General features: G+C 36.7%; 1 protein-coding gene across 5 annotated transcripts in view; it reads left to right on the forward strand.

Annotated features, from left to right (window-relative positions):
• Positions 1-19,636, forward strand: part of LOC106869101 (endoplasmic reticulum aminopeptidase 1) — a 1,176,109-nt gene that overhangs the window by 905,273 nt on the left and 251,200 nt on the right. For all 5 annotated transcript variants that reach the window (XM_089357447.1, XM_089357445.1, XM_052970645.2 and 2 more), the window contains exons 8-9: positions 12,065-12,196; positions 18,734-18,760. In XM_089357447.1, the coding sequence (XP_089213573.1) occupies positions 12,065-12,196; positions 18,734-18,760 (159 nt within the window). The remainder of the gene's footprint in view (positions 1-12,064; positions 12,197-18,733; positions 18,761-19,636) is intronic.

Below are 19,636 nucleotides of genomic sequence, written 5' to 3' on the forward strand. Positions count from 1 at the left end.
TATTTATCATTTGAATTTATATGACATCAAAATTATTGTAACCAGTATTACGATACAAGTATTAAACAGGTATTGCATGAATTACATTGTGTGTTCATTCTGGCAACATAATATGGCCAAAACATAGACGTTGTTACTGTTGTTGCCACAACCACTGCAGTTGTTGTTTAGCCTAGGTCATCTTTGATTGTAGAAAACTATGGTGAATGGTGATTATGCTATTGTCATTCATACATTTTTGAAGCAGTAGAAAGTGATACATCTGCTATGTAGTGTGATCATATAGAAACTCTCTCATTGGTTTGCAATGTATATGGCATGGTGTACAGATTCTTTCAAGTTTGATGAAAATTAACCAGAGATCTGGCCCGAATGTTTGCCACAGACAGGCTCTGCTAACATCAGAGTGCTGATGGTGGTGTTTAAACTAGGTGAGGGATTAAGTCTATCCCCCAACTAAATTCTGGCAGATTTGAACTTAGAATGTGAAGTACCAGAACAAAATTTGTCCAAGGTCCTGAGAAAATCACTCAAGCATTGAATATCCCATCACATACTCTAATGATTTGCCCATACTCTAGCTCTTGGTTAGTACTTTTATAGACGCCAGAATAACAAAAGGAGAAGCTGGACTCAGTAAGACTCAAACTTAGAATTCAAGATGCTCCAACAACTCTGCCAACCAGCTGCCTACTTGATGTTGTAAGCCAAGAAATTTTAATAAATTAAAATTAATTACTACCTTTCAATGATGGGAACAGTTGTTATCTAAATGATTAATTCTCATCAGAAAAAGGCTGGGTAGGTAACTCCAGAATGCATGTTGTACTGTTCTGTGTCAGATCCATTCACTTTCTATAAATCCAGTTGGTATTGAAAATCTTTGAGTTGTTGATAAAATGTCATTAAAAGCAACTGAAAAATCTATCTTCAATTTTAAAGAGTCAGTAGAGTATGCCTTTTGTCTCCTCTTTGTCTCTTTTTAAATATTAATCTCAGAATCACATTATTTCCAATATGTGTGTGTATGTGTACAAATAATAATCTGTGTGTATATATATATATATATATATATATATATATATGTTCACTTACTGACATATTTATATTTGTTATATAGATTTTCTTATCTACTCAGCAACCATATTCAGAAATATCATATGCTCACATATTCACACACAACCATGCAACATGTCGATATAAGTTTTTCTCTATTACAGATAAGATGTCATATTTTTTAATATTCTCCACCATCTTTACCCTTACACCATGTAAAAAAGCATCAGTTTTTGACATTGATGGCACTCACTGCTTAAAATATCACAGATTTTTCTCACCAACCCATACGAGCTTGGAAGAAAGAAACAAAATAATGATAAATGCATCATACATATATACATAAACGCATACATATATACATACACACATGTATGTACACACACACACACACACACACACACACACACACATATATATATATATATGAAAGATTTAATAAATATCCGTATACAAGTGAACATTGTATGCTCCATCTTCAATCTTGACAATATTTTCTTTTTATTTTAATTTTTATTATACTGTTAAGTGGATGTTCATATTTTTCCTTATGACATATTCCCTATTTTCTTTCCACCTTTGATTTTCACTATTCTTCGATGGCGAATCGATCAGTTAATTGAAACATTAACTTGAAATATTGCTGGTATTTTTGGTATTTGTTTCATGGATGTTTCACCGGTTGATATAAAGCTGCAATAATGCTGAGATTTCCTCCTTTAAGTAGATATAACTATCCTTGGTCATCAAAATAGTAAAAATTAATATAAGAAGACTGTTATGAATTATTCTAAAGCAATATGTATTATATTTGTGTATATCTTAAGAAAGGTTTACTCTTTACTTTCATCTTCTGTTATTAAGAGAGCCTCTTTGTGTGGACTTAACCTCCTGGAAGCAGCAGCGAAATCTTCCTCAAATTACCTGTTATTGTCTTACACCAGTTAAATGATATAAGTAATGAAGTTGTAAGTATATGAAAATGGGATAGTCACTTCTGGAACACTTGGTTGATCAGAGTAAACTTAGGCTCCAAGCAATAACAACTCCCCCTGCAGACTGTATTCTGAGATGAAAAAATTTATGAATTTTGTTTATCATGCATACTTGAGCAACTCCATCCTACTAGAACTAACAGCCAAATATTCTTGAAATCACATCCAACCATATGGAAAAGGGAAAAATCATACTATACGACATACTTCTACAATATTTCTAAAGAGATGAAGGTGGTGAGCTGGCAGAATTGTTAGCACACTGAGCAAAATGCTTAGTGGCATGCTGTCCATCTTCATGTTTTGATTTCAAATTCCACCAAGATTGACTTTAATTTTTATCCCTTTTGGGGGTCAATAAAACAAATACCATTTGAGTACTGGGGTTGATGTAATTGACTTACCCTCTCTCCTAAAATTGTTGGCCTTGTGCCTAAATTTGAAACCAATATTTTTAAAGAGATGAGAGGGTTATGGCTGGAGTGCCTTTGTTCATAGATCTTCTTGATCAGGTATGGTCTTGCATTAAATAACAACAGACGATAACAACAAAAGGAAGATAATGGCAGTAGTAGGTTGTTGCCTATTTTCGTTGCTGAATTGGCTAACACCTACCAGGAAAGGAATGTGACTACTACAGACACTGACTTGAAGAACACAAAACCAAGTGCAAATATATTGACACAATATTTTTGATGTAAGTGAACAGGGTTTAAAATATAGTGTCTGCAGGTTACTTTCTGGATTAAAGAGGAGGCTGGAGCTTCCTTGGCACCTAAGCTTGTCAGTCAAGATTGACCGTATATATCTGTATCTATTTGTACAGGTCTGGGAAAAGATTTTCTGTGCAAAACTAGCATTCCTGTCATCCATCTACATACTATAAGTATTTTCTAAAGGAAGGGCTTTTCTTAAAAGTTCGTATGCAGACCTTGTCATCAGAGTGTGAATGGCCAGTAAAGGTACTGCAATATATTTCCCCTGATGCTCGTATACCTCTTCCAATCCATCACCCTGGATTGGAACTTGATTTATTGATCCTGGAAGGATGACAGGAAAGGTGACCTCTGTTGGATTTGAACTTGCAATGCAGCTAGTCAGAACAAAAGAAGAAAGGACACATTTTATCTTATGAATCAACCAATGCACAATCTTGGCAGTCATCACATTCAAGACAGTTGATGAATGAGAGAATGAAAGTTTGGTAAAGAAAATAAACTGGAATTGTACTGCAGGTACTTATATAAATAACCTGGATTTCAAACAACAAAAATAGCCAGTTAAGATTCATTGACCGACATATGACAACAACAATCCCGGAGATATTGTTTTATTCTTTTGTTTGTTTCAGTTATTTGATTGCAGCTATGCTGGAGCACTGGCTTAGAGGCTTTTACTCAAGGAAATCAACCCCAGGACTTATTCTTTGAGAGCCAAGTACTTATTCTGTTGGTTTCTTTTGCCAAACTGCTATGTTATGTGGTCATAACCACACCAGCATCGGTTTTCAAATGATGGTAGAGGATCAAGCACAGACACCCAGACACATAAATACATACATGTATCTACACATACGAAGGGCTCCTTTCAGTTGCCATCTACCAAATCCACTCACAAGGCTTTGGTCAACCTGAGGCTATAGTAGAAGACACTTGCCCATGGTGCCATGCAATGGGACTGAACCCAGAACCATGTGGTTGAGAAGCAAGCTTCTTACCATACAACCACGACTGCACCTATGCCAGTTCTTCTGTATCTCTTGTAACACTATTACAATTGTTTCTGCTCTATGTAACTGTAAACTGGGTTCCAACTCATCTCTGACCCACCCACTCTATGTGACTCTTCTTTTCTGCGTATACATTCTGTGTATCATCTCTTGGGTGTAAGACATAATCTGACATCTGTTTCAACACCACCACCTGAACCTTGGTTATCTTTAATCAAGTCTACTTTGTTACAAGCATTTGAGCCATATTCCCAGTTTGAGAAAGACTTCCTCTCTTACTCCTACCAATCTTGAAGATCCCAGGGTGATCAAGGGTGCAGCTTCCCTATCACCAGTACTACTACCCTTCCCACTGACTAATCTGTAAAAATATTACACTAAACATTTTTTGCCTTGTCTTTCAAATTCTCTCCTTGCCTGAGGCACAAGAATACCTTAACAGGATCATTTAGTTTGTTAGAAATAACAATCAAATGTTCTCTTAAAATACTGACTGATATCGTTAAAATTGGGAGGGAATATATGGATAATATGATCGTATATATTTTATACTTTATATTCTGTAGACTTCAGGAGGTGTGGTTTTGCCTTTCTTTACCTCGGCTGTCACACCACTACCATCAGCATCATCAATAACATTTTAACTTCTCCTTTTCCATGCTTCATAATTTGTTGAGGACTGATTTTCTATGGCTGGTTGCTTTTCTCTTCACCAACTTTCACCTGTTTCCAATTTTGTATTTCATCCTTTCATCCTTGATAAAATATAGCAACAGTCAAGTACTGGGGTCATTTTAATTGATTCACCTCCTAGCCACAAATTTCAAGCCTTGTGGGCATTCATATTTGTACTTTATCATTATTATTATTATTATTATTATAATAATTATTTAAAAATATTAAATCATATAATAATCTGAGTTTTCACCTCTGATGATCTCAGTCAACCTGTCAGCAAAACTAAGAATAATTTCAGGTTCATGGATGAATGAATTATGTTGGAAAAGTTATCAAAATATCAAAAAGTGTAACAAATTGTTAAAAATAAGTCAAGTGTGAACAATTATTTTTTTTTTAAATGTAGACTTTAAAAATAAAAACAAAAATAAATTCTAACAAACTTCTGTGTGACTGCAGTATGAAGATGGAGTTGCTATAGTATTTATATATAATGTAGTTGTTACCAATAGAACACTTAATTTTACTTCCTTCAATTCATATCTTGATGTAAGGAATAAGTAGCAGCCATGTGGAAATATTTCCAGATAGAGACTGCCATCTGTTGGCCAGGGACAGTGTTCTCAGAATTGTTAGTGTTGGAGAAAAACCCTTGCAGTACTTGTTCTCGCTCTTTACACTTAAGTTCAGATCACTCTTGCACAGCTGTATTTTTCACTGCCCCGACTATTAAACCCAAGGTTGATAAAATAATGCATCATTTTTCCTTTCAAACTTGTTTGCCTTGTGCCTAAATTAGAAACAATCTATTAACAATCTAGTAACAGAAATTATACATCTTTCCAGTATTGGTGTCCTGGCCATGACGGAATCCTAAAAAACATTGGCTTCAAATTTTGGCACAAGGTCAGCAGTTTCCGGGGAGTGATTCAATTGTATCAACCTCAATATTCAACTGGTACTTATTTTATTTGCCCCAAAAAGATGAAATGCAAAGTCAATCCCAGCAGCATTTGAACTCAGAACTTAATGACAGATAAAATACCACTAAGCATTTTTCCCAGCATGCTAACAAGTCTGCTAACTTGCTGCCTTAATCCTTAAAAATATTGGTTTCAAATTTTGGCATAAATTTTGGGAAGAAGGAGAATAGTCAATTACATCAACCCCAGTATTCAACTAGTACTTATTTTATCAACTCTGGAATGAAAGGCAAAGTTGACCTCATCAGAATTTGAACTCAGAATATGGCAGGAGTGGCTGTGTGGTAAGTAGCTTGCTTATCAACCACATGGTTCCGGGTTCAGTCCCACTGCGTGGTACCTTGGGCAAGTGTCTTCTACTATAGCCTCGGGCCGACCAAAGCCTTGTGAGTGGATTTGGTAGACGGAAACTGAAAGAAACCCGTCGTATATATGTATATATGTATATGTATATGTGTGTGTGTTTGTGTGTGTGTGTTTGTCCCCCTAGCATTGCTTGACAACCGATGCTGGTGTGTTTATGTCTCCGTCACTTAGCGGTTCGGCAAAAGAGACCGATAGAATAAGTACTAGGCTTACAAAGAATAAGTCCCGGGTCGATTTGCTCGACTAAAAGGCGGTGCTCCAGCATGGCCACAGTCAAATGACTGAAACAAATAAAAGAGTAAAAGAGTAATATACTAGTAACCTATGGACAAAATACTGCTTAACTTTTTTTCCCAGCACACCAAAGATTCTGCCAATTCACTACCTTAATCTCTTAGAAATATTTTTAAAAAAAAACAAAAAAAACAAAAGCTGAAGATATAGCTATAAAAGCCTTATAACAAACAGCTTTCCAAAAATGTCATACAATGATTTTATACTGAGTTTATACATATGTTGCGCTGGAAAGAGATTTTTATTGTCATTTTTATTGCCATGTTTGGAGGTTCACAGGTGTGTTGTTATTAGTTACTGCTTTGATTGTGTGTTATATCATAATGAACAGATGCAAATATAACTATCTTTTTATTATAATGTTTATCAAACAGAACAATTGAATATAAACTTTTAATAACTGCCGTTAGAGAATGTAGGAGATTAGAACTGAACATAGTAATGACAAATTAGGCTTGAGATTCCAAGAAGCATTGGCTTGCAAATATGAAGACAAATTCTTTTCATTTCTATCTGGATTTAGTAAGGAAAAATTAGCATTGCTTGACAAGAGGTGAGTATGTGTATTCTTCATAACTCTCTCAAACCTCTGGCATTATTCTTGATGCAGAAATGCTTTAATACTGAGAAAAGCATGCAGACTTCAAGGACATTTGATAATGTTCCATCTTATGGCATGATATCTCTGCAACTTGATTGGTTAATAATCAGGACACATTGCATGATCAGAACATGATCAGAGTGTGTTCCACACTAGCAAATGAAATATGTTAAGTTTGATTCCCGATCTTGCTCTAGTTATATGAACAGATTTAATTTGTTATCTGGTTTAAAAACATCACCATCTGGCACCAGAGACACCTTTAGTGGAGTCCACTCTGCTATAAGGTATCCAAACCAGAATTTGCGGATACATATCTTCTTTCATTGCACCTGTCTTGGAAGCCCTGTAAAGGATTATGGGTACTGCCTTCCCTCTTGAGAACAAAGAAATGATTGACTAAAAAGTGACAAAATTACAGGATTAATTTTTATTCAATGAAATATTCTCCCATAATCATAACTCTCAGTGAGAAGTAGGCTGTTTCTATTTATCTCTAGGTTCGATACAACTGTTTAACCCACACCTATAAGATCATGAAGTCAACACCAAAGTGTCTGGTATAGCATATTCATACAGTCAAAACAATTTTTACTTTACTCATGCCAGCATGGAAGGTGGATGTTAAACGTTGATGATGATGATGATATCGTAAAAATACAAAATCTATTTGTCATTAAAAGTATCAATGTGTACAGCAATGCTAAAAGATGTTAATTTTTTATACACACTACATTATTTTATGGAAAAAATTAATACATATTTACATCATTGCAATATATTGCATATTAACATAAACCTTAAACATTTTAAAAGAATGTAAACATATCATTGTGTAGCACCTTAGGCAAGTATTTTTTGCTGTGGATACCTTGTGAGTAGACTTTGGTAAGCAAAAATTGCATGGAAGTATTTTTTGTGGATGTCTTTGTTTGTATGTATGTGAGTTTGTGTATGTGTGTATGTATATGTGTGTGTGTGTATGTTCATTTGTGTGTGTGTGTGTGTTTGTTTGCTCGTGTTCATGTCTCTGTTTATGTTTCCTAATGTCTTGGGTTGTATCCTTTCACGTAAAATTACACAGCATAGCAATTCAATAAATACAGATCAATGAAACAAATATAAAAGTGATACAAGTACTGGGAGTTAATATGATTGTCTAAAATCCTTGAAAGTAGTGCTCCAGGAAGCCTGCAACCAGATAGTTGAAATATCCGAAAACCTAACAAAATATTCTGTAACTATCAATAATTCAATGGAAAACTCTGGTGTGATGTAAAGTGTTAATTAACTTTATACAAAAGCAATGACTCCTTAAACTTCTTCAAAGAATTCATTATTATGGCTATCATCTTTTCATTATTCTGTGTCTTTTGCAGAGCTGTATTGTTCACATATACTTTATTATTTATACAAACACACACACACACACACACACACACACACACACATATATATATATAATACATATGTATATATGTTTGTATATGTATATATTATAAAGGATATATATATATTTATATATATATATATATATATATATATATATGTATATGTATATATATATATATATATATATATATATATATGTATATGTATATATATATATATATATATATATATATATATATATGTATGTATTCTGTTTCAAAAGCCCAAGAATGAATCCAGCATGATGTGCTGCTTGACTGGTCCCCCCCTCTCTCTCTCTATATATATATATGCCTTTCTCTCGCCATGCCTCTGTCTATCTCACTCTCTCTAAATCAGTCTGTCTGTCTGTCTGTCTGTCTGTCTCTCTCTCTCTCTCTCTCTCTCTACTCCCCGCTATCGTAGTTTCCTTAAGGATTCAGGTTCCTGGTATATAAATAAGAAGTCCCTACTAAATTGTCTTAATCTATTCTCCACTGACATAACTATGATGAAGTCTCCAAGATTATGTTGCAGATAAGATAGATTTTTTATTTATTCCACAGCCTCAAAATTTTTCTCAAACTTTTTGCGTGCCCCCCCCCCCCCCGTCTGTTCTCCATTATCTATCTGTTTCTCTTCATGAAATTCAATTGAACTCAGTTTTTGTCTTAAATTCATACTTATTCATTTTCCTTACTTTATTCAAAATCTTATCGCTCCTTCCTTTAAAATTACGATCTAAGCTTAGCCTTGTACAAAGGCTTCCTAAATTCAGGCTATTTATTTATTCTACTTACTTAGGTTTCCTTGCTCTTTTAAAATTACGATTTAAGCATTGTTGTCTCTCAAATATTTAGAATCTACGATTAAGAAGTCTCTCTCCTGGCTGGTGGGGCTCCCGGTTGGGCTGAAAGACCAATTCTATGACACCCTCTTGCAAACTACCTCGTCGACGAGTGACAGGGACCTACTCTTTGTGGCTGGAGACTTCAATGGTCATGTCGGACGTCATGCTGGACGCTTCCCTGGCATACATGGAGGCTGTGGCTTCGGTTCCCGCAACGAGGAGGGAACCAGACTGCTGGAATTCTGTGATACAACCGATCTTATGGTCTCCAATACCAACTTCAGGAAACCTGCCAGTCACCTAGTCACCTACCGATCTGGCAGACACTCTAGCCAAATCGACTACATTCTCACCAGAAATAGGGAAAGAGGGCGGCTTATAAATGCCAAAACCTTCCCTGGCGAAGAATGTACCCCACAACATAGATTAGTAGTTAGCGTCTTCGGGATCAAGGCAAAATGCGTGCCCAGAAGTAGACCAGCTTGGAGGAGAAGGGTGTGGAAGCTTAAAGACCCTGCAAATGGGCAGAGATTTAGAGACAAGTTACTTGAAGCATTTCACGAAATAGAAGGGGATATAGCATCATACAACGTGGAAGACAATTGGAGATTTCTGTGGGACAACCTGTTGAGAGCCACCGACCAGGTCTGTGGCTGATGTAAAGTCCCCTCTCGACCCAGAGTAACGTGGTGGTGGAACAAGGAGGTAGACAGGGCTATTAGACAAAAGAAACACGCTTGGAAGGACTGGAAGAACGGTGGTAGCAGGGAATTGTACCAATCTACCAGGAGGGAAGCTAGGCGACAGGTTTATTTAGCCAGAGGGGAAGCAGATAAGAAAAGATTTGCCAATGTTCTGCGCCGTGAGGACCAAAGACTCGAGGTATTTCGTGTTGCAAGACAGTGTAGGAAAGAGAATAGTGATGTTGTAGGAGAGAAATGTGTTCGCATGGATGATAGTACGCTTGCACTAAATGAGGCTGCAAAGAAAGAGGTCTGGAGATGCCACTACGATAGATTACTTTAATAAAGAGAATGAATGGGAGAAAGAGAGCCTGCCGTATGTCGACCCAACAGAGGGACCAGCTATCCGAGTTGATAGTATCAGGGTAGATAAAGCAATGAAGAGTATGAAGACAGGGAAAGCCCCCGGCCCATCAGGACTCACTGCAGAGATGCTCAAAATATCTGGCAGTGTTGGCTACAGCCTAGTCACCCGTATTATGAACCAGGTGTTACACGAAGGAGTCATACCCAATGACTGGTGTAGCAGCACCATAGTCAACTGCTACAAAGGTAAAGGTGACACTTTAGATACAAATAATTATAGAGGCATCAAGCTGAAATTTACGGAGAGGGTCATAGCCCAACTAATTAGGGAGCGAATCAATTTAGATGAGATGCAGTTTGGGTTTGTGCCAGGTAAAAGCACTACTGATGCCATATTTCTAGTAAGACAGCTGCAGGAGAAATACCTAGCCAAGGATAAACCTCTGTACCTGGCTTTCGTTGACATGGAGAAAGCCTTTGACAGGGTCCCCCGATCCCTTATCTGGTGGTCAATGAGGAAACGTGGGATAGAAGAATGGTTAGTGAGAGCTGTGCGAGCCATGTACAGAGATGCTGCCAGTAAGGTGAGTGTTGGAAATGAGTACAGTAATGAATTCTGGGTAGAGGTAGGGGTCCACCAAGGTTCTGTCCTCAGCCCCCTCCTATTTATCATAGTCCTCCAGGCGATCACAGAGGAATTCAAGACAGGTTGTCCCTGGGAGCTCCTCTATGCTGATGACCTTGCCCTAATTGCGGAGTCACTATCAGAACTAGAGGAGAAGTTTCAGGTGTGGAAGCAAGGACTAGAATCGAAGGGCCTTAGAGTCAACCTCACTAAAACCAAAATCCTAATAAGTAGGAAGGTAAATAAAACACAAACCCCCTTCAGGTAGATGGCCCTGCTCAGTATGTAGAAAAGGAGAAGGTAGTAACTCTATAAGATGTACCCGGTGCAAGCTATGGACACATAAGAGGTGCAGCAATATCAAAGGCAGGTTAACTAGGAAGTTAGTTTTTGTATGTGACAGATGTTCAGGTGCAATAAACACTGTAAACAAACAGGAAACAACTTCTATCTCATTCCAGGTTGAAAAACTAGAGGTAGTCGATAGCTTCCGCTATCTGGGTGACCAAGTTAGTAGTGGGGGTGGGTGCGCTGAAAGTGTAGCTGCTAGAATAAGAATAGCCTGGGCCAAGTTTAGAGAGCTCTTACCTCTGCTGGTGACAAAGGGACTCTCACTCAGAGTAAAAGGCAGACTGTATGACGCATGTGTACGAACAGCCATGCTACATGGCAGTGAAACATGGGCTGTGACTGCTGAGGACATGCGTAAGCTCGCAAGGAATGAAGCCAGTATGCTCCGCTGGATGTGTAATGTCAGTGTGCATACCCGTCAGAGTGTAAGTATCTTGAGAGAAAAGCATCAGTTGTGGTGTGCAAGAGAGACGATTGCGCTGGTACAGACATGTGGTGAGAATGGATGAGGATAGCTGCGTGAAAAGGTGCCACACCCTAACAGTTGAGGGAACCCGTGGAAGAGGTAGGCCCAGGAAGACCTGGGCTGAGGTGGTGGGGCAAGACCTTCGAACATTGGGCCTCACCGAGGCGATGACTACTGACTGAGACCTTTGGAAATGTGCTGTGCGTGAGAAGAGCCGGCAAGCCAAGTGAGATCATTGCCAGTGCCCTTGGACTGGCTCTTGTGCGGGTGGCACATAAGATGCACCATTTTGAGCGTGGCTGTTGCCAGTACTGCCTGACTGGCCTTCGTGCGGGTGGCACGTAAAAGCACCCATTACACTCTCTGAGTGGTTGGCGTTAGGAAGGGCATCCAGCTGTAGAAACTCTGCCAAATCAGATTGGAGCCTGGTGTCAAATCTTCCAACCCATGCTAGCATGGAAAGCGGACGTTAAACGATGATGATGATGATGATGATGATGATGATGATGATGATGATATATCATATGTTGTGTAAGTGATTTATCATTATAATATATGAAAGTCATCACAAGCATGTTTCATATTTCAATTCTTCCATTGTTTCTTCTTAGGGAGCTAGTATTCTGAATATGCTACAAGAATTCTTGGGAAAGGAACGTTTCAGGAAAAGGGTATGTAATTACCTGAAAAAATTTCCATATTTAAATGCAGAAACTAAGGATTTATGGGAAATGCTCTCATCGGTAAGTCCCTCATCTTTCATTTTTTTTTTTTTCTTTAATTGGAAATGCTCTTTCTCTTCAGCTAAAAGAATTAAATGTTGATTCAAATTGGTTGAATAAAATTTACATAACGCTTGATCTTGAAAATCCAGGTAGGAAAAATTTGTACCAGTGACTAATAAAAAATTGCTAGTTTTGTGTTTTGCAGTGAAAGAATGTTTCTGACAACTCTGAGAAAATTGGACTGTTACTAAGTTTTATTGAATGAATTTTTTTCTCTTTTAGGTTATTTTACAAATATGAATCCTTTAAACTGTATGGATGTCCACTTCAGCCCCTGGGATAAACAAAATGTCAGTCTTTTGGACATTGATTTATATTTTGGGGAAAGATTTTTCCTGTGTTTATATGTAATTCAATATACTTCTTCTTACTGGAGAAGTTGAAAGAGGGGCTAACAATAAAGGAAATAGCTCTGGTATGCTTCCACCTACTAAAAAACAAAACAAAAAGAAAACCAATTTTCAAATACACAAAGCAAATATAATTTTGAAAAATGATAAATTAAAAAAAGAATAAAATGGGAAAATGGCAATACACAATCAGTTACATTTACAATCAGATAGTCACAATTTGATACCCAGAAATGTAAATAAAAGCACTAACAACAACAAGGATGCAACAACAAGGATACAAACTTGTATAATATTAACAAAAATACTTAACTTTTCCTGTGCTAGCATTACAAAACAAAGAGAGGTTTTAAACATAGGTGAAATCCATTTAACAGTATAAGAATATCTCCCAGAAAACTGCTTTTTTGACCTAAGGAATTTGCTTGAGAATATGAAATGAGGAAGGTAAGATACATCTGCTTCAAGAAAACTAGAAGTTTCCATATATCCTTCAAAAAATAGTTAAATGAAGCCAAAGTGGCCTGATATGTGTTCTGTTAACAGTAGTAGGGTATAAGGTAGTATGTGATTGACAGGGTCGGCTCAAGGTACTTGTAACTCAGGCAGTCACCTGGGGCACCATATGCTAGGGGTGCCAAGGTAGGTGTGACAAAGACAAAGAAATTTCCATGACATCAGCTTCTACATGCTGAAGTTCAGCTTGCCCGTGGTGCCAGCAGCCCTAGGGCTAGCCATGATGATTGGTGTTTAAACTATGAAACAAGAAATCAGGCTTATTCCACAGTTGAATTAGAACAGTCACAAACAGTGAAAGAAGACATGCACCCAACACCAGAGCTGAAGACACCTCCGAAAGGGGGTGGCCCCGCCACGTCAAAACGGTAGAGGAGTAGGGGCCGAAACCGGACGTGGTTCCTCCTGATGATGTCTTGAGCTAACTGGATCCTATAAAGGAGCTGTTGTGGTAGCAGACCACGAAACATGGTTGAAATTCCTTATTCCTACATGGATAAATGTAACACATATATCACAAGGGACTTTGGTGGCAACAGTGACCCTTGGCTTGTTGCTACTTTTGTAACACTGTATGGTTAGGTAGTGAAAGTGGTGAGTGTGGAAGTGATATAAAATGGTATATAGGTCTGTATGATCTCCTCGAATGTGCAGGTCTTGATATCTCTCAAAGACCATAGTATTATTCTAGAGATGTTCCCCATTTTCACTGCAGAGAGAGAGAGAGAGAGAGAGAGAGAGAGAGAGAGAGAGAGAGTCAATAATACTGCTGCACAGAACAGAAACCCCACTTGTTACACCTGCAAAAGACCTATTTAAGGGTTTTCTGTTCAGAGAACCTAGTAAGGCAGAGAAAGAGAGGAAGTGGGCAACAGTATATGTCAGAAGCTGGTATTTCCAGAACATCACCAGTCAGAGAAAAGTCACTTCATTCTGGGAGCCAAGAACATGGAAACCTCTTCCCTGGTCCCAATCATAACACCAACCTATCATCTTGCAATGCTGGAAAGGTGATGAAGGAGATTTTGTTATTCTGATGAAAAAATAAACTATGACATTCAGTCTGTTCATCTTATAACTGTAGCATTGTTATGTTAACTCAGGTCAGCCCAGATGCAATAACTATAAAGGGTCACCTTCAGATACCAGTAAACACACATACACACACATTAGTACTAGATTTGATATTTTCAACTAAAACTCTTCAAGGTAATACTCCAGTATGGACCCAGTCCAATATTAAAAAACTAATAAAAGAGTAACATAAGAAGATACAAAACAGTTTTCTAATGCAGTTTATTGAATGTAAACTGTCAATAGAGCTTCTCTTTCAGGATTTTCACATCCTGAATTCTCCACAAATTTAGCTAAGAATTGGGAATTCTTAGGATTGTATTCTATTTCACAAGAATTTCTGATTGTATTATTCAAAAACTAATTACAAATTGCAAGTCCATCTTCAAGTGCTCAGGTGCTTCAGCAAGCAGTCTTATATGCCATTTCAAGATTACTCACAAAGACATTTTCTCAGAAACTAGCTCAATTAAAATAGAAAAAATCTCCTTCAAAAAGAATTGATCAACAAAAAAATCTTCTTTATTGAAATACAGACTAACTCTGAAGAAGAAATAGTATCCAAATTAATTGCAACTGATAAACTTTCCATGAATGCAATAATTAAAAATGCTTTTCTTTGTAAAGCTATTACAGAAAAGATTTTGCTTTTTCCAAAAAGTGGCTCATTTAATGCAGATGATTCAGTAACAATAGAACTGATGAATAATTGTGATTAGTGGAATAAATAAAGAAAAGACTTTGGATAATTCAGCATTTCTTTATTTAAGTGCATAGCTTTGAATGTAAATGTACACTAATCTGGTAAATTCTGGAATTTAGAAATGATTAGAATTTATGAAACTTTACCTGCTGAAAAAGAAAAATATAGTGGACATTTAGGAAAAAAAAACTTTCTGAATTCAACTTTGATTTGCGAAAAAGAATAATTGCAGTCATAACTGATGGAACAAGTGTAATGGTTGAATTTGGTTAAAATAATGATTGTGAGCACCATGACTTTATTTGCAGTGTTCTTTACAAGATGTGAATCAAATAGTGATGAAGCTAATTCAAAAAATGACCCTTGCAGTGTTGATGATGAGTTTGAATGGAGGAGGATAGCTGCGTGAAAAAGTGCCACACCCTAACAGTTGAGGGAACCCGTGGAAGAGGTAGGCCCAGGAAGACCTGGGCTGAGGTGGTGAGGCAAGACCTTCGTACATTGGGCCTCACCGAGGCGATGACTACGGACCGAGACCTTTGGAAATGGGCTGTGCGTGAGAAGACCCGGCAAGCCAAGTAAGATCGTTGCCAGTGCCCCTGGACTGGTTCTTGTGCGGGTGGCACATGAGATGCACCATTTTGAGCGTGGCCGTTGCCAGTACCGCCTGACTGGCTCCTGTAGGATTTTCGAGCGAGATCGTTGCCAGTGCCCCTGGACTGGCTTGTGCGGGTGGCACATAAAAGACACCATTTCGAGCGTGGCCGTTTTCGTGCGGGTGACACGTAAAAGCACCCACTACACTCTCTGAGTGGTTGGCGTTAGGAAGGGCATCCAGCTGTAGAAACTCTGCCAAATCAGACTGGAGCCTGGTGTTGCCATCCGGTTTCACCAGTCCTCAGTCAAATCGTCCAACCCATTCTAGCATGGAAAGCGGACGTTAAACGATGATGATGATGATGATGATTTGAAGATGATGAGATCAATAATATCAATCTGTATCAAATTGGATTCAGTGAAATAGTTTCTATGACAAGACTTTTCCACAGAAGAAAATTCAAGCATTGACGATGTCATTAAAAAAATTAAAACAATTGTCAGTTAATTTCAACAACAAAAAAATGAGATACTTCAGACAGATATGTTAAAGAGGAGCATAGTCATGAATAGTAATTAATGAATAGTTTTAAAGATAGAATGGTTTATTTTTAGTGATAGAATGAATCTTGTTACTTAAAAGTTGTATTGCAAAAGCTATGATTGAAATGTTGCATCTTCTCAACCTTACAGTCAATGAATTTAAAGCCGTTCATGCAGTCAAATCAGATTGGAACCAATTAAAATTGGAGTTGAGAAATTAGGTGTAAAGAATACTATCTTGATCTCTGTAAAACACATATTTGCTTTCATTTTGGAATTGAATCAACAGAATATTTCAATATTCTTCTTGCTCAATGATTGCATCCAGAAAATAATTGAACAAAAAAAGGAATAAAATTCTGAATGAATTAATGAATTGTTTAAATAATCCTCTTTTAATTTTTGATGTATTTGACTAATTTCTAATTTTGCCATCAGAAATTTCACTGCAAAACATCACAAAGAAACAGTATTAATGAATATTCATCTCTTTCTTGGAAGAATCCCTGAATCTAAACCCACGAAGCACCCATTCTGTCAAAAAAAGTGTCCCTACTACAAGGATTAAATGGTTCATTAATGAAGTTGTTGAAAAAATCAAATAACATTCATTCATTTTTGTACATAGAAAAAGATAAAATCAAAGAGATGAAATGATTTGAAAAACTGGACATTGAACTGTTAACTTACTGAAACTGTTCTTCGCCCTTAGTAATATTCTTTCAACTTCTGTCAAAGTACAGATGTCGTTTACTGCAGAGAACTCTTTGTAACAAAATTACCATCAAGTTTGAGTGACTACACCACAAACAATCTGACTGAAATAGTTTTAATATTCAAGAAAAGCATCTTTGTGTGTGTTTTGTAATTTTTACTATTTTCTATACAAGTAAACACGCATGCTTTTTAGTGGAAAAAATTTTTATGTTCATGCTTCTTACACTCTAGTGTCCAAACCAATAAAGCATTATGTTTAAGTCTATTCTTGATAACCCAGGAATTTTTGTTTTATACTTCTGATTTTCTGGAAATGACGAAGTTATTGGTAATTGCAAAGCCCTAACTGTCACACTTGCAATCTGTCTGATGGCCTTTTAATGTCCAATATTTGATGCATGCATGGGTAAAACAAAATTTGTTGAAACAGATTTTCTATGGTTAGACAAACTTCTCATCACCATCTCACAACACACAGTTTTCATCTAACAAGTTCCACTCACAAGGAATTGATTATGAGAACATTAAATAAGCTATGTCACATTGTCTCAGTGTCCTATGTATAGGACACCAAATATTTCCATTTCTACTTGAAGTAAAGGAGTTTTAATCATTATTTTTATCATTTTAACCTATTTTCAATCATCTTTAAAAATTTAAAAGTAATATTCAGAAATTTAAGTACTCTGGGACTTAATGGGTTAACCTGAGGTACATTGGAAAACAATACCCAATGGCATGGTAAAATTAGACCAAACTGGAAATACATGATTGTAAAGTGTGCTTCTTAACCACTTGGCTATTGTTGACTATTTTGACACAAACAGATGAGGGGTATAAGATTGTGTGCCATGGATTGAGAATTCAAACACTTTGTAATTTGTTTCATTGCACATAATTGCAATAAATATTGTAATTACCTGAAATTTGAGAAATAGTTATTAATTCTTGTGGATATGTTAGACATGGTACATTAGCTTCCTATTCCAGAAGTACATATATTTCTCATTATGACCAAGGATTGAATATAAGCTAATAAATTTCATGTGATAGATTATGGTACTCATTGATCTGATGCCTATTTTGGTTTGATTCCTGTCTTAAGTTGTCTCTATTCCATGTCTTAGTCGATATGTCTTAGTTGATCTGGAGTAGAATTGGTTTGCATTAGAATTAATTTGATGGGTATGAGCTTCACATCTGAATAGATATGTGATAGATTTGTTATAAGTAGATCTGAGATTGTTGTTTTCGATCTTTGGGGAGATCTGAGTGAGATTTTTTATATCTACTTCACCTGGCAACAAACCAAATAAGATTTTTCTTGTTACAAACCTGGTGACTAATATCATCTATATTTGGATTGGTGGCTTAGGTAACCAAGTCAGAAAATAGTCTATAACTGATTTGACTTCAACTTAGGATGGATGATTCCTTATTGTAGGAAAACCAACTCGGTACTAGACTTGACATACCTCATCTAACCTGAAAGATGCCTAGATCAGGCAAAATATTTAATATACCCTTGTTTCACATTACCACCAGGTTTTTGGGCGTTCAGCTAAGTACACTCTGTTTAACGCTTTTGAAGTGCATCTGCATCCATTTCCTCCCTGTCCATATTTTTCCCTATGAACATTAATTTGCAATATTTGGGCTGGGCACTAACTGGGCCCATCTCACCATTCTGTAAGTGCCTGTACTGTTGGTCAGAGTACTGCATCTTCTCTAACTAGCTTATATTAAACAAATGTCAAGTGTTGACCACCTACCTTATAACTTTGTTCAGTTGATGAAATTAGATATTGAAATTATGTACCCTATTTGTAATTTACTGACATTGCATACCAGTTTAATATTTTGGTTTTACAAATACATGTTCTGGGCACAACAAAGGTATCAAATAAATGAAGGATATGATATAATTTTTTAATATAGAAACTAATAAATTCACGTTGATATTATTATTTTTTTAATTTTTTTTTTATTTTACAGGATTTACCTGATAAAAACAATACACAGGTGAGATTTGTTTTTCTTTCTTTTAATTTGAGCTTCAGTTTTTAATCTTTGTATCTGCTTCTAAATCAAAAAAACAATATATATATATAAAAGTAAATAGATTAACATTTTTAATAAATATATATCTTGTATTTGGCAAGAAACTGGAGGAGGAGATCAGTGAGGGCTTGACTAAGGTCAAAAGTGTCCGCCTTCAGTCTTTTCAGTAGCATGCTCAATATTGTCTCATTTTCCATAAACACCAGACAGAAAAACCTTCTCTTGCTTCTTCTTCTTAACCAAAGAAAAGTGATAAGATAAGTTTCACAATCGAATCTACAAGTAGCTAGCTGTCTACACACAACAACTAATGTTCTACAAAACAAAAATCAGAATGCATGTTGAATGGATACTTTACTTCATGCTCATTTTAGATCGGGATGTCAGTATTTTCATTCTTGTAAATTTTGTATTGAGCCAGCACTCACACTGACCAGCAAGTTGGTTCTCATTAATACTTGGAGTTTCCTAGAGATGGGCATCACATTTGTCCTCCACTATTGCTCTATGAAATGCTAATGTGGAAGTTCCATTGATTCCATTGCTGAACTGGTGAAAAAATATGAGTGCCTGGCAACAGTTAAGAGGTCAAATAGTCCAGTGTTAGTCTTTGGTCCAATGTGTTGAGCTGTTGAAAAACATACCTGATGAAGAGCATTTACACTGCCACACCAGGGATCACTGAAGACATTGCAGCCTCAGTGCATCTCTTGGTATTATCAGCCTCAGTATATTAAACCCTCTGCACATAACTAGCTGACAGCGGACAAACTGCCCGATTTGTGAGCCATGCATTAGTGAGTCCTTTGCGCTCAATGTAACAGAACAGATACCTCA

The sequence above is a fragment of the Octopus bimaculoides genome, chromosome 9, assembly GCF_046866305.1.
Source record: "Octopus bimaculoides isolate indiv1 chromosome 9, ASM4686630v1, whole genome shotgun sequence".
Taxonomy (NCBI): Eukaryota; Metazoa; Mollusca; class Cephalopoda; order Octopoda; family Octopodidae; genus Octopus; species Octopus bimaculoides.